The 23776-nt window shown below is 34.7% G+C and overlaps 2 protein-coding genes across 6 annotated transcripts in view; both read right to left on the minus strand.

Moving 5' to 3' along the window:
- The window catches only part of slain2 (SLAIN motif family, member 2), a 30964-nt gene extending 26538 nt beyond the window's left edge, over positions 1-4426 (minus strand). For all 4 annotated transcript variants that reach the window (XM_051138251.1, XM_051138249.1, XM_051138248.1 and 1 more), the window contains exon 1: positions 3717-4426. In XM_051138251.1, coding sequence (XP_050994208.1) covers positions 3717-4189 — 473 coding nt within the window. In that variant the 5' untranslated portion in view covers positions 4190-4426. The remainder of the gene's footprint in view (positions 1-3716) is intronic.
- Positions 4427-7430: 3004 nt separating this feature from the next.
- anapc4 (anaphase promoting complex subunit 4) lies at positions 7431-21539 on the minus strand. Of its 2 annotated transcripts, none has more exons than XM_051137741.1 (29): positions 21365-21539; positions 20972-21088; positions 20775-20880; positions 19319-19451; positions 19158-19232; positions 19001-19021; positions 18805-18849; positions 18640-18724; positions 17511-17618; positions 16730-16813; positions 16563-16649; positions 16273-16337; positions 15794-15836; positions 15619-15695; positions 15438-15538; positions 14069-14120; positions 13923-13978; positions 13539-13585; positions 13197-13253; positions 13054-13110; positions 12883-12976; positions 11521-11618; positions 10921-10982; positions 10764-10802; positions 10523-10624; positions 9751-9837; positions 9483-9650; positions 9154-9277; positions 7431-7836 (listed from the first exon to the last, which is right to left on the minus strand). In XM_051137741.1, the coding sequence occupies exons 2-29, from the start codon at positions 21077-21079 to the stop codon at positions 7591-7593; spliced, it is 2427 nt and encodes an 808-aa protein (XP_050993698.1). In that variant the 5' UTR covers positions 21080-21088; positions 21365-21539; the 3' UTR covers positions 7431-7590. The 2 variants fall into 2 exon arrangements, with proteins under 2 accessions (XP_050993698.1, XP_050993697.1); XM_051137740.1 differs by having other exon boundaries at positions 19001-19027.
- Between the last annotated feature and the right edge of the window lie 2237 nt (positions 21540-23776).

The raw sequence follows: 23776 nt of genomic DNA on the forward strand, positions 1-23776 counted from the left end.
CTGATATGGTGCCCCCATTTTGAACTTCCAAAATGCAGTTTAAATACAGCTTCAAACAATCCCAAATGCGGTTGTAAATTTAAATACTTTTTAATCTCAAATGCACATCTTGTCTTACTCTGCCTGTATTCAGGTTCAAGACAGTTAGGGTATGTCGAAAAACTCCAAACGTATTTTCTCCCTCAACTTCTAAAATCATTTCAAAATCATCCTACATCACTGCAGAAGTACTGACCTAGGCTTTGCAAAGTGAACATGCAAAGAAGATCAAACACCCTCAACAAAAAAGGTAAAACAGCGATATAAGATGATTTTGAAGTTGAGGGAGAACATGAGATGGGAGTTTTTCAACATACCCTAACTGTCATGTGGTGCACTTGGAATAGAATTTTCCTTTAACAAGAGGGTTAAAAAAAAAAGGTACTGGAATCACATTGTAGATACATTTTCATGTTGACTAGTTAAAAAAATTGTTAAAAAATAAAAAATACGATTTTATTTTTTTGCCATATCGCCCAGCCCTAGTTGAGACTGAGTCAAACTTTTCCACTGCGCATCCTGGACCACATTTCTCAAGTCCAATGACTGATTTAATGCTGACACCAAGCATTTTGATCAATCAGACTGGATTTGATAGGTATGGCACAGAACCAGACGCATTTATTTATCAGGACTGATGGCAATGCAAGATTGCAGTATTGGTGGCAGAATCTAGCACCTAGAACAATCCCTCACATACAGACAGACAGCATTTCTCTTAGAAAGCCTTTCTATTGAGAAACTGAGATGATCTCCTGGTTTAAATGCATTATTCACATCACAAAAGCACAGATCTGACTGCTGCTTCATTGATTCAACACAATTATAAACTCATTATCCTCTCATCTTGTCAACAGATTTGCTAACAGCATGGCTTGACCTCATTTGTGACCTTAAATACCATTAAATCTACAATAAAACAAGCAAACAAAACATGATCTCACGCTTAAAACGTCATGACTAAGTAGATTAAATCATTTACGCATTTAATCACTTCTGACCTGTTTGGCTTGACAAGTACACTTTCTGTCCTATCAGCAATTTGTAGTGGTAAACAGGTGTTAAGCTCACTGATCTGCTGGACTCCAGCTGTTGCAGGGATTTCCCAGCATTTTGCCGCCACTGCAAGATATCCAACTAAACAGGATCGAGTGTCCGGATTACAGCATTCTGAGTCTGTGTAAATTGACCTAAACTACAGAATCTCACAGACACTGATTAAAGCAAACACAAACAATGGATTACACACTGACATCAATCCACACAAGATCAAACACTGATAAGATGAAGCTGTCTGGGACTTCAGGACATGGGACAACCGGAAGGCAACAGGATAATGTTCATCTTCATAAGCACTTTTCAGAGAGAGAAATACTTTTATTCAGCAAGGATGCATACACTGATCAAAAGTGAAAGTAAAGCATGTTATAATGTTACAAAAGATTTCAAATGAATGCTGGTCTTCTGAACTTTCTTTCTATTTATTAAATTGATCAGTTTTCACAAAAATATTAAGCAGCACAACTTTTCAACATTGAAAATAAATATATAACAGCAAATCATCATATTAAAGTGATTTTTGAAGGATCATGTGACAGAAGACTGGAGTAATGATGCTGAAAATTCAGCTTTGTATCAGGAATAAATTACATTTTAAAATAGAAAAAAAAAGTTATTTTAAATTGCAATAATATTTCACAGTATGAATGTTTTCACTGTATTTTTTTTTTATTATAAAATGCAGCCTTGGTGAGCATATTTTTAAAGATTTAAAGTTTTTGTTTTAAAAATCTTACTGACCCCAAACTTTTGAAAGATAAGGTAGCTGACCATAGTTTTTAATAGTAGTCTGCATTCAAACAGTTTTTTTGTACTTCAGAACCATGGCACACCAACAGGTGACAACATGCTAATTTATCCTTTATCTGGCTTTTATTAATCCTGACAGTGGTTTTGGATTGTTTCATCACTCTAGGAGGAACTTCTTGTTCAAACATTTTATCCTTGGACCAGCAGATCGCACACACATGCTGATCCACACCATCACTTTGGACTGTTTTCATATTGTTTGGTTTCTTGTGCTTGCTTAAGCAAGATACAATATATTTTCATCACATTATTTGTATCAGTAACTGTCAATACTATGAGATGCACAGATTATTGTTGTGGCTTTTTTCAGCTTCTCACACACTACCAATCAAAAGTTTTTTTTTAACAGTAACAATATTTAAGAAGTCTTAATTTTTTAAGAAGTATTCTGCTCACCTAAGCCTGCATTTATTTGATCCAAAATACAGCAAAAGCAGTAATATTGCGAAATATTTTTACTATTTAGAATAACTGCTTTCTATTTAAATACATATACATAAAATGTAATTTATTCCTGTGATCAAAGCTAAATTTTCAGCAACATTATTCCAGTCTTCAGTGTCACACGATCCTTCAAAAATCATTCTAATATGCTGATTTGCCGTTCAAGAAACATTTATTATTATTATGATTATTTAAAACAGTTAAGTAGATTTTTTTCAGGATTCTTTGATGAATAGAAAGATCAGTGTTTATCTGAAATAAAAAGCTTCTGTAACATTATATATTATACCATTCAAAAGCTTGAAGCCAGTATATTTTTTGGGAAAGAAATTATAGAAATTAATGTTTTTAGTTAGCAAGGATCCTCTAAATTGGTTGAAAGTGATGATAAAGACATTTATGTGACAAAAGATTTCTATTTCAGATAAATGCTGTTCTTCTGAACTTTCTATTAATCACCTGAAAAATTTCTACTCAGCCATTTTCAACATAATAATAATAATAACAACAACAACAATAAATGTTTATAGAATGTTAGAATGATTTCTGAAGGATCCTGTGACTGGAGTAATTATGCTAAAAATTCAGCTTTGAAATCACAGGAAGAAATTACATTTTAAAATATATTCAAATAGAAATCAGCTATTTTAAATAAAAATAAAAATATTTCAAAACACTAAAAATCTGACTGCTCAAAAACTAATAGTGCATGACTGCACAACTTTCATTTTTGGTGTATTTCCTTAAAAAAAAACAAAAACAAAAAAACCTGACTGCACTATTAAAGTTCACGTTTTGTGAAACAAATGAGCTATGTACAATGTAGATCATGCAGGAAAGTATCTGTCATCGATCATATCTGAGACTTTATCTGAAGGACATAAATATGCAAATACTTCATTTGTTTGTGAAATGACATCACTGAATCATGACACCACGGCTGTCATTCAGAAGATTTATAAAGGTACTGAAATAAACTGAAGGGCAGATGAGAAGTACCCACACATCAGAAGCAACTGCAAGGCCGTAGTGCGAACTGAACACACGCAGTCAGCAAACTGTTGCTCTTAAATGCTCAGACGTAAGGCAGTTATAATCTTAAACAGATGACAATGCAGTCAATGCAGTCAATAAACTAACCCCAGCCCTTGGCCAAAGAGACATGGGTGCAACAATGCATCAAGCGCATTCCTCCAAATACGCGTCATTCTCTGTAGCGTCTGCACGCACATACACACAGCTGCGCGCACCTGTCAAACACATGAAGGGTGTGTGTTTGTGTGTGTGTGTGAGAGAGAGACTGAGAGGTTATTCTTCTGATCGGGGTTAACACCTTTGCCTCCCGGCAGGTTAACGTTACTCACCAGCTGTCTTCCTCTTCGTTCAGGCAATCCATGTCCTCCAAATCGAGAATCTCCACCTCGTCCAGCACTGAAGTTTCTCCGTCTTCGATAAAATCCAGCGAATCGTAATAAGACGCGAGACTCGTGTTCGAGGCGGCACAAGAAGCACTGTCACTGTCATAACCTCCACCGTAACTGCTGCCGTGATATGATCGTCTGGGGCTCAGCCGGGAGATATCCAAAACCCCACCGAAACCCCTCGATCCACCGAACCCCACCCCAGTGAACCCGGCGAGCCCCGCTGCCGCCGCTCCCGGAGAATCATACCCGGCGCTCACGGGTCTGGTGTTCCCCGACAACCCACCGGAAGAGGGGGTGGAGAGCAGACTGGATCGGCTCCGGAGCTGCTCGTTCTGCTGCTCGAGTTTCTTCACCAAGTCTTGAAGCTTCCGCACCTCCAAGTCCGCGTTTATGTTTGAGTTGATATCCTCCATGGCAAAAGCAACGATATGTCCGCGCGCCGGTTGTGTCCGTTAGGTTTGTTTAACTACCGCCAAAGTCAGCAAGTTCGCGAGCCTCTGTCGCAAGGGCTTTAAAGGGAGCACTGTCAACGCCGCGGCTCGAAAGTTACTAATCTTTTCGTCGTCATCTTCTCCGGGAACTCGTACACACTGTAAGCTCCGTCGCCATCTTTACTGTCCGCCAGTCGCTAACTGGGAAATCTTTGAGAAGCTAGAAGTGAGACGTCATCACGTGACTCACGGGGACGAGCACGTTTTGGGAGCGACCCTTCCCTGGAACCAGGAACGCGCACTGTTACTCTGATAATAGCCCTCTCGATAAATACGTGTACTTTATTCCCGTACTTACGTGTTATTGTGAGGATTTTGTACTTTGCCTGTATACTTTTGTAACTACTTGTAATCTTATTACATTTCTAAACCAAAATAATGCTTTTATGATTTCATGTAGACGTTGTACAAAGTATATTTGCATTGTTATTATTGGTTAAAACATTCCCCATTTAATACTCAATTATGCTTCAGGCTAAATTTTAATAGCATTGATACCAATGTCATGACATGTGACTTTGTGAAGAGATGTCTCATCAATCACCACAGCAGAATATTTGACCTAAAGCTATATTTTGTTGATGCAACTATATTTAAATGCCACACCAGTGTACAGTTAGCTACTAATGAATTTAAATATACAGTTTCAGGCTCATTCTCAACCAGGGGGCCCCAAGAAATCGTCCAAGGTGGTTCAAGATGACTTAAAATGAGACAAAACAAGCATTAAAATTGGTAAAACAACAAAAAAATTACCCCTCAACAACTATTTGTCTCCTTTGAGGAACCAGTGGCCAGTTGCATAAACTGCTTAGACTAGTCTTAAATGTTAAACACCTAATTTTTTTCTGCAAGACTAGTCATAACATTTTAAAGTCAGTTACATAGAAATGTAGATTGATTTAATTTGAATCTGAAAAGTAAGACATAACCATTTGATAACCACTTGCTACTTAGTCAAACGAGTCCCTAAGACACAGTCTTAACGTGGTGATTATGTTTAGGCAACTGGCCCCAGGATTCACACAGTCTTGGAAAACCTGGATATTTGACTAAGCCTAGTTTTAAAAGTAGAATTTTAAGACCTTGAAAAGTCATGTATATGAATAAAGTCTGGCAAGATTTTTTTTTTTAGCTCCTAGAGTACCTGAAATTTTATTTATTTATTTACAGAATCTAGTAGTGTCTCAGTTTCAGTTTCAAGAGCTAAGAAAAACCCAAGGGAATATTCTTAAGGCCTACTGAAAGAAGAAAAGAAAAGAAAAAAGACTAGGACTGTCAAACAATTAATTACGATTGATTACATCCAAAATAAAAGTCTGTGTTTACATAACACACACACATATATATATATATATATATATGGCACTTTTATATATGAAATATTTATATTTAAATATAAATTAAATAACGTAAACACAAAGTTTTAGTTGGGATGCAATTAATCATTTGACAGCCTTAATTTTTGATCTTGATTAAGTTGAAAACAATACCGAAACACACTATAAAAGGTATAGGTTGAACAACTACATCTTCGCATGTTCAATGTTTGCATTTAATATTTCTGAGATGCATGCTGAAATAATTTAATGTCTTGTTCCTCCTTAATATGGATATATCTATTTGGACATATATTTCTTCACAGCTAATATGCAACTATATAACTAATATAAACAAATGGTATCAGCCAGAGAATAACTGCTGGAGGCACTTTAGGATTTTTTTTCTTGCACATGAGGAAAATCTGGATTAGGACCTTTAAAATGTTTGCTCTGTCCTGATCATGAGACCCAGCGACTGAACCTCAAACATTTTCCAGTCACTTTGTTTTCAGGTGAGTATGAAAAATGGTTGTTATTGTACTAAGGCAGGGCTTTTGAACCTTTTCAGACCCAAGGACCAACAACTCACAGCTAATCCAGGACCCCACTTTTTCAGCAACCTTGGTTCCAGAAGTATTTTTCTTAAAGGGATTTTTAAAGTCTTTGTAAAACAGTTATAAGCCATAAACCAAACCTACCAGCTTTGAGCTGAAACACAACACTTCAGACTTTGATTTGAAGCCAAAAAGTATTTAAAAAATCAGACAAAAAGAAAAAGCTACAAGAATGTGTACTTATTGGTTTAAATGAGATAAAGAACTACAATCCCATGAAGCTCTGCAAATGACAGTCAAATTAAAAACCTACCCACTACAATATATTTTCCATTTATTGCAAAAACCATCAGTAGTTAGACAATGTAGGGAGACTAAGCCTACAATATTCTTCCACTGCTTCCTGGAACACTAAAATGTTCTGTTGGCATTTTGGTCATGAATGCCTGATTGGTGGAGATTTAGAGGAGAGTATCATGGGTAATGTAGTTTTTCCTCCTGGGACTTCGCTGCTGAACATGATTAAAATAAGTTTAAAAATGAAGGCTGATGGCATCTTAATTTGAAACAAATATATTTTCTTTTTTTCAAACACTGTCTTTACCATCTCTCATAATCCATTTAATGCATCCTTGCTAAATAAAAGTTTTTTTTTTTTTTTTATCCTACTGACCCCAAAATTTTACATTAATTTTTTTTTTTTATCCAGTGTTCCGTGGAAGTGGGTGGGCACTAAAATGTTCTGCTGCATTTTGGTGGTCATGAATGCCTGATTGGTGGAGATTTAGAGGAGAGTATCATGGGTAATGTAGTTTTTCCTCCTGGAACTTTGCTGCTGAACATGATTATTTGAAAATAAGTTTAAAAATGAAGGCTGATGGCATCTTAATTTGAAACAAATACTTTTTTCTTTTTTTTTCAAACACTGTCTTTACCATCTCTTATAATCCATTTAATGCATCCTTGCTGATTAAATTTTTTTTGTAATCTTACTGACCCCAAAATTTTACATAAATTTTTTTATTTTTTTTATCCAGTGTTTCGTGGAAGTGGGTGGGCACTAAAATGTTTTGCTGGCATTTTGGTGGCCATGAATGCCTGATTGGTGGAGATTTAGTGGAGAGTATCATGGGTAATATAGTTTTTCCTCCTGGAACTTCGCTGCTGAACACTATTATTTGAAAATAAGTTTAAAAATGCAGGCTGATGGCTTTAACAGATGCATTTATCATCAATTAACCCTGAAAGACACTGATATTTTAATGTTTTGATTGGTACAACCCGAAATTATTATACAGTAAATCAATTTATTTACAAACGAAAATGTGAAATGTTCAACAGATCATCTTTATCACAAAATATTTTTAATACAAAAAGAACAAGACTAGGAATAACAGAGGACTCCATACTCCAGTTGTGGAGAACGTGTTGGATCTCAGGTCAGAGATCAAAGCGTGTCTGATCCTGCAGTCTCATCCAAAACGTCTCCTGACCCTTGACCTGCCACTTGAGCATCTTCAGCCCCTCTTGCTCCATCTCCACCTTCCCCAGTGTCACTCTGATTAGTCATTGTGTCCTCAAGTCTGTCCTGGTCTGAGCTCATTTCCTGTGACTCATCAGCACGCTCTTCCTCCTCCTCTTCCTCCTCTGCATCCATCTCAAACACACGCACATGTCTCAGATTGGCACTGAGCTGATGAGAGAAACGAGATTTATTTACCATTTACATGCTATACAATGAACTGAATTCTTAAATATGAGTGCTCAAAATTATATTAAAAATGACACAAAAGCACACAAATGGCAGCAATATTACATTACTTTTCAATAATTAAGCTGTTTTTCCTTATATTTTGTTAAAACAGTTAAAATGTTTTTTAATGTATTTATACTGTTGAGGTCAAAAGTTTAGACACACTTTGCAGAATATGCAAAATGTTAATTATTATACGAAAATGAGAGGGATCATACAAAATACATAATATTTTTAATTTAGTACTGACCTGAATAAGATATTTCACATAAAAAACATTTACATGTGATAGTTGTTCATGAGTCCCTTGATTGTCCTGAGCACTTAACCTACAGGCTGTTCTTCAGAAAATTCCTTCAGGCCCCACAAATTCTTTGGTTTTTCAGCATTTTTGTGTATTTCAACCCTTTCCAACAATGACTTTGAGATCCATCTTTTCACACTGAGGACAACTGAGGGATTCATATGCAAATATTACAGAAGGTTCAAACGCTCACTGAAAGACGATGCATTAAGAGCCAGTGGTGTACACTTTTGAGCAGAATGAATTTGTACATTTTTCTTATTTTGCCTAAATACAATATTTTTTCATTTAGTACTGCTCTTTAGAAGCTACAGAAGATACTTGCGTTTCTCAGAAGACAAAGTAAGTAAAATTTACCCTGATCTTCAAATTCAAAAAGTTCACACCCCTGCTCTTAATGCATTGTGTTTCCTTCTCAAGCCTCAGTTGTCCTCAGTGTGAAAAAATGGATCTCAAATTCATACAGTCATTGTTGGAAAGGGCTCAAATACATAAAAAGGCTGAAAACCCAAAGAATTTGTGGGACCTGAGGAATTTTTCTCAGGAACAGCAGGCAGTTTAACTTTTTTAGACAAACAAGGGACTCATGAACTATCACTAAAAAAAAAAAAAAAAAAAAAAAACACACACAGCTGTGGATCATTCAGTTAACAACACAGTACTAAGAATCAAGTGTATGTAAACTTTTGAATGGAATCATTTTTATAAATTCAATTATAATTTTCTCTTGTGGAGTACATCTAAAAGTCTTTTATGTGAAATATCTTACTCAGGTCAGTACTTAATAAAAATAACATGTATGATCCCTATTATTTTGGTAAAATAATTAACATTTTGCAGATTCTGCAAGGTGTATGTAAACTTTTGACCTCAACTGTATGTATTACTCAATATTTTTAACATAAACCATTCTCCTAAATGGCTAAAATTTCCCTCAAGCTGTAGAGTCTTACCACACAGGCTACTTTGCGGACCCCATTAACTGCCACAAACTGAGCCTTGATGTTGTCCATCTCTCTGCTCTGGTTTCCCCAGGCCAAACCCTGGACTGGGATCCTTTCAGTCTGCTGCTCCAGCCTGACACACACCACAACAAAGATGACACATCAAACGAGGGCTAATTCAGGACATTCAACAGGGGAGTGCCACAATGCTAAGCTTAGCTGTATTACAGTCTATTATACTGCTCAAACTGCTACTGCAATATGTATAATGCTATGTACAGCCCAATTCAATAACAAAAAGGACAGGTTTCTGGTGTGAATCAACAAGAGTGCTGTACCTGAGCGTAAGATCCCAGATGAACTCTTCATCCCAGCTCAAAACAGAGTTTAGATGAAGCTGAGCAAGGACACGCATCTTATTGTCGTCATCGTCCAGATTTCGCAATACCACTGTTAATGTCTCTTCGTCATAAAAACGGGCATCAAGGCAACTGTACGAACTGTCACTAATAAACAATTTTATATAGTCATTCATAATGTCTTAAGATTAAATAATGGCAAGATTTTTATAGTACAGTATTTTTTTAATCCCACAGATGAACTTACGCAGAAGCTGGTGCAGGTGTTTCATCATCTATGCTAGAATTGAGAGGAGTGTTGAGGTGTAGGGCCACTAGACCATTAGGGACAGACCTAAAACACACACACAAATTCAGTGTTTTATACAGCAAACCAGTCATGATACCTTTTAAACTTTCAAAAAAAATTTTAAGAAGAGTTTTTGCAGAATGTTAATTCAGTTAAGAGTAGATGGAAAATCAGTTCACTGATGTAATATGATTTGAAGATCAATCATAAATCGCAATTTTAGAGTGACTGACTCGTTCAGTGAACTAATGAGTCTTTAAAGTACCAACAGTAAGTTTATGAACTGGACAACACTAGTCCCACTATGTTTTTTTGTTTTTATATACGCCATCATTCAGAAGTTTGTGGTTGGTAAGATTTTTTACAAATTTTGCTCACCAAGGCTGCATTTATTTGAATACAGTAAAACAGTAATATTCTGAAATATTATTACAATTTAAAAGAACTGTTTTTATTTGAATATATTTTAAAACGTAATTTATTTCTGTGATGCAAAGATGAATTTTCAGCAGCCATTACTCGAGTCTTCAGTGTTTAGTGCCATACAATCCTTCAGAAATCATTCTAATAACTGGAATATCATTAAAATATTTGGTGTTCAATTTAATGCATCCTTGCTGAATAAAAGTACTGTATATTATGTTTTTCTAAACTTTTACATACAATTTTTTAAAATATTTTTCTTTGTAATCAAACACCACAGAGAACTGAATAAAAGAGGTATGTGTACCTGTTTGGGTCTGTTGCTCTCCTCAGAATATAGATTTTAGAGGGCGAGATCTCTGGCATGCAGAACACTACATAATGCATAGCGGCCTTCTTATCATTCCACCTGCATTACAAAACTCTTATCATCATCAACATACTTTTATCGGCTTATGAACGTCACTGACGAGCACTATAACCTCAGGATTCACTATTACAAAACAGCATTCTTAGCCTTATTATAGGGTTACGATTGGCTCACTTACAGTGAAGGCAGCTCAAACAATCTTGGTGTATTTTCAGAGCTATTAAAAACAAAACAGAAATCATCAAATTGTCAACAGTATAAACTCATATCAAACCATGAGTTATTTCGTGACAAATCATTAGTAGTACTAAACCTGAATCTAGAATATGGATTACCTCTCAGGAACAGTGTATAATTGCAAACACACAGCTTGTTTTACTGAATGCCCAATCACCTCCTGAAAAACACACACAGACATAGTTTTAGGAGTCAGACGCATTAGTGCTCAGGGAAAGAATGGTCAGCAGGAAGGGTGAAACAATCCAGACAATGTGGTTAATGCTTCTGATATATGTGCCGAAGGCCATTAATGGATGGGGTTTGTATGTGAAAAGGCAAGTTAGAGCATCGTCTGAAAAAGAGAACGGATTGGACGTCAAAAGAGGAAAGTCAATTTTGCGAAGAGAAAACACTGTAAAATGCTGTCTGTAAATAAAACAGGACTTTGTATATTTTTTTATAGTTGTTCATGTTGGCAAAAATTCATAAACACTGATTGAATTGAACTCAACCCATAATAAGCTGAAAACGGAAAAACAGCTTACGTTGTTAGCCCTAAATTATAAGGTTTCAAAGCAGAACGTGTAAAACTGTTGTCCTGCTGTAGTAAAGTTGTGTCCAACCCCTCCCTGTCAATGTGATTCCATTTACAGAGACAAAAGAGAGTATTAAAGTTTGTCTGTGTGCTTGTGTGTGTGTTTGTTTTAGAGACTCACGGCTGGTTTCTGTAAGCACAGATCAATAGACCCCTCCATCATTCTCTTGACAAAGTGCAGAGACTTCTGTGGATAAGTGGGGAAGAGCAGTGGACTGTCTGCAACAAAATCAAAAACATGCAAGTATTTAATTTCTCGTATTGAATTTTATATTTTTTTGCAAAACAACAAATTAAAGTTTCAAACCCATAAGACCTTCGTTCATCTTCAGACACAAATTAAAGGGGTCATCGGATGCTAAATTCACTTTTTCATGTTTAGTGAACATTACTGTGTGTTGGCAGTGTATGTACAAATACACCCTATAATGATAAAAATCCATGCAGTGGTTTTTTATTAACCTGTAAAAATAATATCCCCTTTTTCAAATCGAGCCGTTCTCAGATGCCTGTCGTTATGGCGTCACACACACAGAGGCCGCTCCCACAATAGTTGATTGACATGAGCTCTTACCTTAGACCAGCTGTCACAGTCCAGTAACTTTCGATGTTTTGATGCCAGAGCAGGGATGTAAGTTAGACAAGAATATCTCCGATTGAGCGATTGAGGTGTTGTGTTGCTGGATGTAATAATGAACATAATGGTCGTCATTTACTCCCGACATCTGAGCCGCGGAAGATGCAGTGGATTACGTTTGTTTGTGAAGGGAATGCGCCTCCCGATCTACATATATCCGTCTATGTTCGGGCGAATCATTCATGATCCAGCTTCACTTACAGCAGAAGTGAGTATAAGCGTTTTTTATGAATCTCTGCGATCGCCTTTCCTTATAACGTGGTAGTTAGGAAGTTTAGCGGCTAAACGCGGCTAAATGCGGCTAAAGTAAACAAGACCGTCTTTCCACAGAGAGAGAGAGGGGTGGGGTGAGCAGAGCTCATTTGCATTTAAAGGAACAACCCCTTAGAATGAGATGATTTTTGCAGAGCTGATTTTGGCAAGGTAAAAAGGGTGTTGTTTTACAAAACCATTGAGAATTTTTAATCAAAGTATATTAGAGACTTTTCATTAAGACCCTAAAGAATCATATCAACTTGTGGAAAATGGGCATCCGATGACCCCTTTAAGATATTTTTAATGAAATCCAAGAACTTTCTCACCCTGCATAGACAGCAAAGCAACTGCCACATTCAAAGGACAGAAGGTAGTGAGGACATTGTTAAAATCGTCCATGTGACACCTGTGGTTTAACAGCTCTCAGATTTAATCAAAAATATCTTAATTTGTGTTCAGACGATGAATGAAGGTCTTACAGGTTTAAAACGACATGAGGGTAAGTAATTAATGACTGAATTTTCATTTTTGGGTGAACTCTTTAACATTAGCAGTCTTGTGGTTTAATAATGGAAAACGGTGTATTTTTACCTTTCAGGTGACTGCTCTGCTTTACAAATGTCACCCACTGGTTGCCCTCCATGTTGGGTGGAGATACCAAGTCTTCATCTTCATCCTTCAAGTACTAAAAAAAACAACAGACCAAGTATGTAATTAAATGAGGAAAAGAATTCCAACTAGAATATGTATGAAGGTCCTTACCTGTCCAACACGCTCAACGTTGAAATACTTCCCTTTCAGATCAAACAGCTCCTCATTCTTAAATGGAGGAAGGCAAATGAGTATATGGGCTTCACACTAAACATTTGTTTAATGTTAAATTATTGCATTTATTTTTTACTCACAGCACTGAAATGCTCAGATAGGAAGTCAGCAACAAAAGCCAGATCCTTCTGAGTCATCTGAAACACATACACATTTACTGTATTTTATTATTACAGCAGAAGTATTGATCCTTAAATATTCAAAATAGCATTATATATTATTAATATATTATTATTGTTATTTATATATTATTATATATTTTATACATTTTTACTTTAAATTCTCTCTCTCTCTCTCTCTCTCTATATATATATATAAAATTATAAAATGTTTTAATTATTTGCTTGATTGAATACACCACTACTTTTACACCCACACTCTGTTACTCTCTTTATGTCAATTTTTTATTTTTTATATCTCACCTTGTTAAGCTCAGGAGGAACATGATCTTCTGACATTCGAAGCATTGCTGTGAAAAGCAAGAACTGTTACAACACACTACAAAAAGACAAATTACTCTGTTCCAAAACTTAACAAGGCAGCATTTTAAGGCATAATAGGCACACTCCTGATATGCAAGCTGATACAAGCTGATAACAGCCACCACATTCCATAACACATCGCAACAAGCTCAGTGGAAAAAAATTTTTGGCTAAAACAAGACAGTTAGTCATAAATAAACTTCATTTAATCCTTACAAGTAACAATAAAAAAACTTTTCAGTATATTAGAATATCAGTTGTAGCAAGTGAGTTTTTAACTAAATGTATCTTAAAGCTACAGGTCACACAAAAACTGCATCTTACCAACATACAGCCATCTGAAAAAGGCTTTGAAGTTCTTCATACTCTTATCAATAACTCTGGAATCAAGACAATCCGTTGAGAGTTTAATAATGACATATAGAGAACAGACATCCAAGATAAAGTGGACAGAATAAGATTAAACTCACTGTAAAAGTTCACTGGCCTTCAGGGTAAAAGAGCCCACAGCTACGATGGCATCTAAACCATGAACAAAAGTGAATGTATACACATTTAATTCTACTTGCTAACACTTGTTTTTAAGTTACAGAAAAGACATGCACTTATAATTAAATTATAACTACATAATTATAATCGTAATTAGATTTTTATATTAAAACATCATTATGCCATCATATTATGCCTGCAAGGTAATGCAGAGCTAAATCCCTCAGATTAATCTGAGCTCAGAAGTTGTCTATTAGTAACTAAACCTAATATTTTAAGAATACATTATATAAAGTTAGTTGAAAATGTTATGGAAAATTAGAAAGGCTGCCATGGCAACTAATTTAATTAAATGTAATTTAAAGCACTAAAATGAATAAGACTAAAACTGAAAAATAAATTAAAGCTATATAGAAATACACACTGTCGTTCAAAAGTTTGGGATCAGTAAGATTTTTAAAATATATTTTTTTAAGTTTCTAATGCTCATCAAAGCTGCATTTACTTGATCAAAAATCCAGAAAAAAACAGTAATACTGTGAAATAACTGTTTTCTATGTGAATTTATTTAAAAAATATATTTCCTGTGTTCTCCTGTCTTCAGTGTCAAATGATCCTTTAGAAATCATTCTAATATGCTGATTTATAATCAATGTTGAAAAAAGTTGTGCTCCTTAATATTTTGTTGGAAACTGTGATACTTTTTTTCATGATTCTTTAATAAATAAAAAGTAAAAAAAGAACAGCATTTATTTAAAATAGAAATATTTTGTAACAATATAAGTTTGTGGTCAGTAAATTTTTCTTCTTACTTTTATTCCCCAAGGATGTGTTAAATTGATAAAAACTGATAGTGAAGACTTATATTGTTAGAAAAGACTTATATTGACAGAAAAAACTGTTTCCAACACTGATAATAAATCAGCATATTACAATGATTTCTGAAGGATCATGTGACACTGAAGACTGGAGTAATGTCTGATGAAAATTCAGCTTTGCATCACATGAATAAATTATATTTTAAAATATATTAAAATACAAAAACATTATTTTAAATGGTAATAATATTTCACAATATTACTGTTTTTTCTGTATTTTTTTTATCAAATAAACAGACTTGATTAGAGATTTTTTTTAAAAAACATTAAAAGTCTTACTGATCCCAAACTTGCAGTGTATAAATAACAAAAAAAAACTAATTAAAATGATAAAAGCACATAACAAAATAACTAAAACTTAAACTAAACAAATTAACTGAAAATATAAAAATAAAATATTAAAAAAAATACTATAATACTATATAAATAATGCTAAAATATAACACTGATCTATAAATATTCAGTCTTATACCCTCAATGGCTGCAGGATCCAGACCGAGAGGCTGAAACTTCTGCTTCCAGAGCGCCATTCCTTTGACTTCGCTCAGATGATACAGCAGCGCCTCGGAGCCGCTGTATACAAAGAAAACAGTTAATGCACATGCCAGTCTGTAACAATCTGGTACTTGTTTAGGCTAGTGAATGATACACACCTTTGCAAGTGACTGATAACAAGTTTCTGGATGCTGGAATACGAAGAATCAATAGACTGACCCAACATCTTCAATCCCTGAGCGAATAAACAACAAAATAATGAAGTTGGTAATAACTGCATGATTACTGACTGTGGCCTAACTTATGCAGTGAACCTAATTCCAGCTGATTTACCTTGACTGTGAGTTGATTCATAAGAAGAGCTTGAAGTTCAGGGCTGAAAGAGACGTTTTCAACCAGAAATGAGAATATATATATAGTTTTATAAAAGTAACCACTTATCATATCATCATCTGGTTTGGTTATGCCAATGAATACTCAAAGAAATAACTACAACACATTATTAGGAACACTAAGCAGTTTTCTTATTCTGACTGTAGCTATAATTTTTAGGACATATGGTGCCCCCTGCTGGCCATTTAGTGTGAACACACACATGAGTAGAGTATTATATTTATTCTAAATCATTTTATATTAAATATGTTAAAATATAAGAGAAATGTATATGAAATCAGGTTATTTTCATATTATTTTATAAAACATAAATATTATAGTGTGATTTTGAACTTTAAAAACTTTAAACAGCTTTCTGCCACAATTACCACTGATATGACAATATGTGCTCTTCAAAAACCTAGTTATGAATTGTGTACCTGGCATGTCCCCATAACAATAGCTCCAGAAACTCATCTTGAACCTGAGTGCTCGTGTTCTTTTCCTGTAAAACAGCATTGTAATTAATTCAGAGAAACCATTAAGTGTCTCTAAGAACTCTAAAACACAACAAACAGAGCCATTTATGATGCCATCAATGGATCACAGTCCATTACTGCACTTATATGTATTTTCAGGGTGAGGTGTTTGAATGCACTAATGAATGGCATTCTGTTTGATGTCTTTTATAGGCTTGTTTGTGATTGGCTGCTGTGTGATGACCTCTAACCTGGACGAACTTAGTGAGGCGGAGGTCCATCTGCATAAGAATGTCCTCCCAGGCTTCACACATACAGGTGAGAGAGAGACGCAGATACTAAACAACACAGAAAGAGAATTAAAGATCCTCTGTGTGCATAAAGACAGGGTTATGGCTTTTATGAGTAAAACACTCACCTGTAGCAGTGTGGAAATGTGGGTGAACTTGCGTGCCATCTTGGTCAGCTCAGGCAAACATGAAGACAGAAGTCCAGTGTCCAGCTGCAACATACTTACACTCAAACACTGATATGAACCTTATACATTCCATTCAGTGGTTCAACCATAATTTTATGAAGCTACGAGAATATGTGCTATGATACCCTTGCGAACGTGCATCAAAGACTGACACGGAACAGAGGAAATGAATGAAGTCATTATTTTTGTTTTCTTTGCACACAAAAGGTGCTCTTGTAGCTTCATAACATTAGGGTTGAACCACTGATGTCACATGGACAATTTTAATGATGTCCTTACTACCTTTCTGGGCCTTGAATGTGGTAGTTGCATTGCTGTCTATGCAGGGTCAGAAAGCCCTTGATTTTAGAAATATATTCATTTGCGTTTCGAACGTACAAAGGTCTTATGGGTTTGGAACGTACACTGCCCTCCAAAAGTTTTTTAATTTGTGATAATTTTGCACTGATAAGGGACAACACAAACTACGAAAACATATTTTATTACATAAACAGTTTATACATGAAAAAACAGCAGCTATTACAGCTCTGCATAATCTGGGCCTAAATTCATTGCATTCAAAAACTACATTTCTAAGAATTTTTCCATATTCTTAAAGCATTTATTTAAAACATTTTTTTATTTTTCTTTATCATGGCCACTCACTGTCACTGACCCATAAAGTACTGGAAATGACAATGTTGGGATAAAAATAATGTTTATTAGTGTTTCTAAACTTTACCTGTATGTAATTTATCTCAGGGTTGTCTTCTGTGGATCTAATCTCTGTAATAACAGAGAGGGACTTGAGGTCACTGGACAGTCCAAGACTACGGCACGTCCCTGTGATCTGAGAGACACATAAAAGCATATTACTAACTTTCTGTTTCTTTTTTTTTTTTTTTTTTTTTTAATTAATTAAAAATTTACTTAAAGGAGAAGTTCACTTCCAGAACAAAAATTTACAGATAATTTACTCACCCTCTTGTCATCCAAGATGTTTATGTCTTCCTTTCTTCAGTCGTAAATAAATTCTGTTTCTTAAGGAAAACATTTCAGGATTTTTCTCTATATAGTGGACTTCAATGGTGCCCCTGAGTTTGAACTTCCAAAATGCAGTTTAAATGCAGTTTCAAAGGGCTCTACACAATCCCAGATGAGGAAGAAGGGTCTTATCTAGTAAACAATCGGTTATTTTCTCAAAAAATTAAATGTGCATCAAATGCTCATCTTGTCTAGCTCTGTGATGCGCACACGTATTCTGTGTAATCCGGGTCAATACAGTTAGGGTACGTTGAAAAACTCCCCTCTCATTTTCTCCTCCAACTTCAAAATCGTCCTACGTTGCTGCAGAAGTACCGACCCAGTGTTTACAAAGTGAAGGTGCAAAGTCAAACGTCCTTTACAAAAAAAAGTAAAATAGCCATGTAGGATGATTTTGAAGTTGGAGGAGAAAATGAAATGGGAGTTTTTAGACCTACTCTAACTTTTTTGACCCGGATACATCCCAGAGCTAGACAAGATGAGCATTTCAGGTTAAAAAGTATATAGATTGTACTTTTTTTTTTTTTTTTTTAAATAATCAATAGTTTTTATTTTATCGCTAGATAAGACCCTTTTTCCTTGGCTGGGATCGTGTAGAGCCCTTTGAAGCTGCATTTAAACTGCATTTTGGATGTTCAAAGTCCATAGAGGGACCACAGAAATCCTGAAATGTTTTCCTCAAGAAACATAATTTCTTTACAACTGAAGAAAGAAAGACAAGAACATCTTGGATGACAAGAGGGTGAGTAAATTATCAGTAAATTGTTTTGGAAGTGAACTCTTTTCATTTTTATTCTATTTTTATAAATGAAAATTTTATATCTTACTCCACTCAGTGTAGCAATCTTGTACAGGCCATACGCATACAGCTCCACAAATCCAGACGGTCCTCCCACCACCAGGATATTGAGCCTGCAAATAAACATCACATTTTCAGTCACAACAGAACAGTCTCAAACTTAACCAAGCAGTCCAGCGAATACAACACTGACCTTACTTCCCCCAAAAGGTTTGTGACTTCATCTGATTTCTCTTCACTGCAAGAGAAATATAATAACATGTAATAATCAACCAGAGCAGACACACAGTCATACTCCCATATGCCACATGCAGATGACCAATCATAAAGAGTATGGCAAAGAAAAAGACAAATAATCAGCATATTAAACACATAAAATATCCTCTTACCTAAATATCTTTGATGTGGTGCTGTAGCTGAACACAAACATGACACAGAGGAAAATGGAAAAGCAATAAAAACAATTACAAAATATAAAAACTAAAGAGTGACCCAAGTACTTCTCATTCAGCTGTCTGGTAGACAAAACAAAGCTCAGAGTCTCACCTTTTAGGTAAAGAGGGTAACTTTGGAAGAAAACGACTGGACTCATCTTCAGACTCGCTGAATGAGGACAATGTGCTAGAGAACAAAAAATAAACCAGATGAATGAAAACAAGTAATCAATACAGAAAGAAAACGGATCATCTCTGTGTAAAAACTCAGACCTGCTGTCATCTTGCACCTCCATCCAGTGCATGCAGGATGCTGGGTATTCAACAGGGAACAGGTGGAGGATTTCTGCCTTCTCTGCATCACACAGCACCACCTGCTTTGTGTCTCCCACACTGAATGCCAGGACTGCAGACAACAATCATATAACACGATAAATACCACAGAATATGGCTGAAATGTAATTTTAGCTTTTTTACTTATGTAATGTAAACAATAGGATATTAAATATTACTTTAAAGCTAGGGGTTTTATTTGTGAAATCAGCAATGAATCAGCAGCAGCACTTCTTTGACAATGAATTGACAATGAAATTGGTTCTACAAGACAATCATAAGAGGTTGGATGGAAATATATATAAACATGTATGTATAAACAGTAACAGAACAATGATAACAAGCACAAGACAATATAGTTGTATTTATTAGAAATTAGAAATTTATTAGAAATAAAACTAATATATAATGCTAAATAGCAATAAATAAGTTTTTAACACATTTGGGTAATATGGACTTGGCCATTTTATAATTTAGAAATTATATAAAAAGAAGCCAAAGATGAATAAATTATATTAATGCTGTATTCATGAGTGAATGATTACAATAAAGTACACCTCAGTAAGACTGAAGTGACATGTCTCAATGTTTTTTAGTATCAACAGATATTATAGTTTTTAACAACATTTTTTTTTAATTAGATTTTATTTTTATATTTTCCATTTCATTTTAAATGTGAGCTAATTTTATTTATTTAAAACTAATTTTATTTCACTTTTTTGTCATATAAATTAGTTTTTTATATTAATGTCCAAATTTTTTACAAATATTTCAGTTTTCATTTTACTTATTTTAGCACTACAGTTTAATTCCTTGGCTGAAATAAAACTATATCTATCTATCTATCTATCTATCTATCTATGTTATTTGAGTTAATATTTATTTTATTTCAAGCAATATTTTTTATAGTTTAGTTAACTACAATGTTAGCCCTGACATGTCCAATTATAATGTTTCAAATAAGGCAGTCAAATGTGACCCTGGACCACAAAACCAGTCATAAGTAGCACAAGTATGTTTGTAGCAATAGCCAATAAAATGTTGTAAGGGTCAAAATGATCGATTTTTCTTTTATGCCAAAATTCATTAGGATATTAAGTAAAGATCATGTTCCATGAAGACATTTTGTAAATTTCCTACCGTGAATATATGAAAACTTAATTTTTGATTAGTAATATGCATTGCTAAGGACTTCATTTGGACAACATTAAAGGCGATTTTCTCAATATTTTTTGAACCTTAAAATTCCAGATTTTTGAATAGTTGTATTTTGGCCAACTATTGTCCTATTCTAACAAACCATACATCAATGGAAAGCTTATTCAGCTTTCAGAAGATGTTTAATAAATCTAAACTGGTTTTGTGGTCCAGGATCACAAATATTAATTGAGTTTACCTTTCCCATCAGGTCTCCAGGCCAGTGATGTGATCTCTTTTCCGGTGTTCTCATTGGGCAGTAAACTCCACACCCGCTGAAAGTTAGCAAGCCGATGCAGGAGAAGCTGTAATGACAAAATAGTCTTACAGGTTAGGATCTATAGAGAGTCAGGTTCAACTGACAACAGGTATGTGCATATGTATAAATGACCCAACCTCTCCTGCAGTGTTAGCCAGGGCGATCAGATCTCTGTTAGGAGACCAGGCCATGTACAGAATAGGGTTGGGAAGCTGTTTCTCCCCGACCTGACGAAAAGCAGGCATTGTTGAACCCTGCAGAGGGAAAGAAGTCTATTAATACAGACACCATCAGTACTTCTAGCTTGTTTTAGAGTCATACAGAGCACTGATCAGTCCAGGATCACAGACTGCTGTCATTTGCTGCTTGACATGAGTGACAGCAGTTATAATGAACGCAGATTAGTCTACAGTAAACTAAAACGTTTTATGCACTACAGCCTTTTATGCAAAAATAACTAACGTCAGAGTGAATACTATTCCACCAATGCTGCACAACATTAGCATGATTGTAAGATTTAACGCACTTACTAGATGAACGACGACTAACGAGAAACTCCGCAGTCAAGCCCGTCTTCTAAATTATATACGTATAAAGAAACTGAGTTAAAACATTAACATATTCTTATTTGTACTGTAAACAAATTCATGTTCATAAAGCCAGAGTTTGGCAGTGCGGCCAATGAAACACGATTCTGACCGCCAATGAAATGATGACTACGGAAAAGCAAATGGGTCAAAATACATTTTAAAAACGCGAAACCACTTTTCTATTAGATGTCAAAGGTGAACATCACGAAACCTGTTAACTACGTGTTTGGTTTGGGTTAACAGCAAAATAAATGTAAAACATTAAAGAAAAAAAGATCATTGTATTTATAGAAACATCAAGATTTTCAGTAACTATTCTTGTACTGTAAATATTACAGATTATTTAAGAGTGTGTTTTCATATAGTCTATCTATGCAATGTTTGGTCTTTTATAAATCGTCCTAATAACTTCTTAAAATACTTTTCACTTTCTAACTAGTTTATTTTGCGGTTCTACTAATAATCCCCAGCACTGGAAGTCAATGCATCGGTCAGTAAATATTTTCACTTCAATTCTAGCACATATCAAATGGCAAAAAAATTACGTTACAAATCTGCTTTGGAAATGATGGTGTAGAAGGAACAGCATTAAAAAATGGCCAGGTCCTTTGTGTTGCTGAGGCTAATTTCAGATTTAGCTTTTTATATAAATAGTATTTTCACACTTTTGGCATAATTTGACAAAATTACAGATTGAGAAATCATTACATATTTATAATTAGATCAGGCAAAATAAAAGAAATGACTGTGCATATGGCTTACTCACAGACTTTTCATAGTCTTATTCACAGTCATAAGCTGTATGAGTTTATTGCAAACAAACCAGTGAGCACTTTCTTAATGTGGAGTTAATATAGAGTTTAAATATTTTCCAAAAACAACAACACATGGTTTTTTTGTTTTTGTTTTTTTGACTTGAAATGAAGCAAAGTTGTTGAAATGGAGCAAAGTTGTCTTGTTAGCAGTTGTCTTGTTAGTGTCTTTGAAGATGAAATAATCACTGATTTACCAGGTTAGTGACATTAAATGTAATACGTAGCCGTAATTTTGTTTGGATACACTTGGCAGCAGCTAGTATTACACTATATAGAAGAAATTCAGGGATATCTGCTTTATTTTGAATGATCTCTGTGAAATAGTATCTGTTTATTTTGCATGTCACTATGAATGCTCTGAATCAGTCAGTGGTATATACGTTTGTGCTGTGACAGTGCTTTGAGTGACAGATCTTCTTGTTCCTGTCATTGAGGCTCAACAGTAATCAGTGCATTGATTGTCGAGAAACGCGAATAGCTCTATGCTGTCTGTGTTTATGAAGTGAATGTGATAAGTGTCCTGAAATAGACCTACTGCACCAGTCACGACCACATCTGCCGTCCGTCTCAAACACCTCTCTTAAACCAGTGGAGTGTCCCTCGTTTTTTAATGCTAAAAAAACAATTTAACCAAAATAATAAAAAAAAATGTTATTATGTACTCATTGTTATGGCTATCTGTCTATCTGTCTATCTACAGTTTAGGTCAAAAGTTTACATACACCTTGTAGAATCTGCAAAATGTTGTTTTACCAAAATAAGAGGAATCATACATAATTCATGTTTTTTTTTTTTATTTAGTACGGACCTGAATAATATATTTCATATATACTATGTTTACATATAGTCCAAAAAAGAAAATAATAGTTGAATTTATAAAAAGCTCAAAAAGTTTACACACACTTGACACTCAATGCTGGGTTGTTACCTGAATGATCCACAGCTGTTTTGTGTGTGTGTTTTATAGTTTCAGCATTTTTGTGTATTTGACTGTATGATTTTGAGATCCGTATTTTCACACTGAGGACAAAAGGGACTCATATACAACTATTATAGAAGTTTCAAATGCTCACTGATGCTTTAGAACACAATGCATTAAGAGCCAGAGGTGTAAAACTTTTAAATAAAATGAAGATGTGTACTTTTTTTGCCTAAATATCATATTTTTTATATAGTATGCCCTTCAAAAGCTACAAAAGATACTTACATGTTGTCCTCAGTGTGAAAAGATGGATCTATCTATCTATCTATCTATCTATCTATCTATCTATCTATCTATATCATGCAGTTCTTGTGAACTCAGTGACTCAATATAACAGTTAAGAGCTCCAGAAATAATGCCCATGAATAACAACTTAAATTTCCATCTTAGTCATCCAAACAGAGTGTCACAAATCCAAAGAATATGAAGCTGCTTATCATGCTATATCATCAAGTATAGACAGTAAGAAGTGTTAATAGTCTACCAATGTAGCTTTTGAGCTTGTAAACTTCTGGCAGGACATTACAGTTTACAGTGTCCTCATTCCTATATAAA

Source organism: Labeo rohita, chromosome 20 (genome assembly GCF_022985175.1).
Source record: "Labeo rohita strain BAU-BD-2019 chromosome 20, IGBB_LRoh.1.0, whole genome shotgun sequence".
NCBI lineage: Eukaryota > Metazoa > Chordata > Actinopteri > Cypriniformes > Cyprinidae > Labeo > Labeo rohita.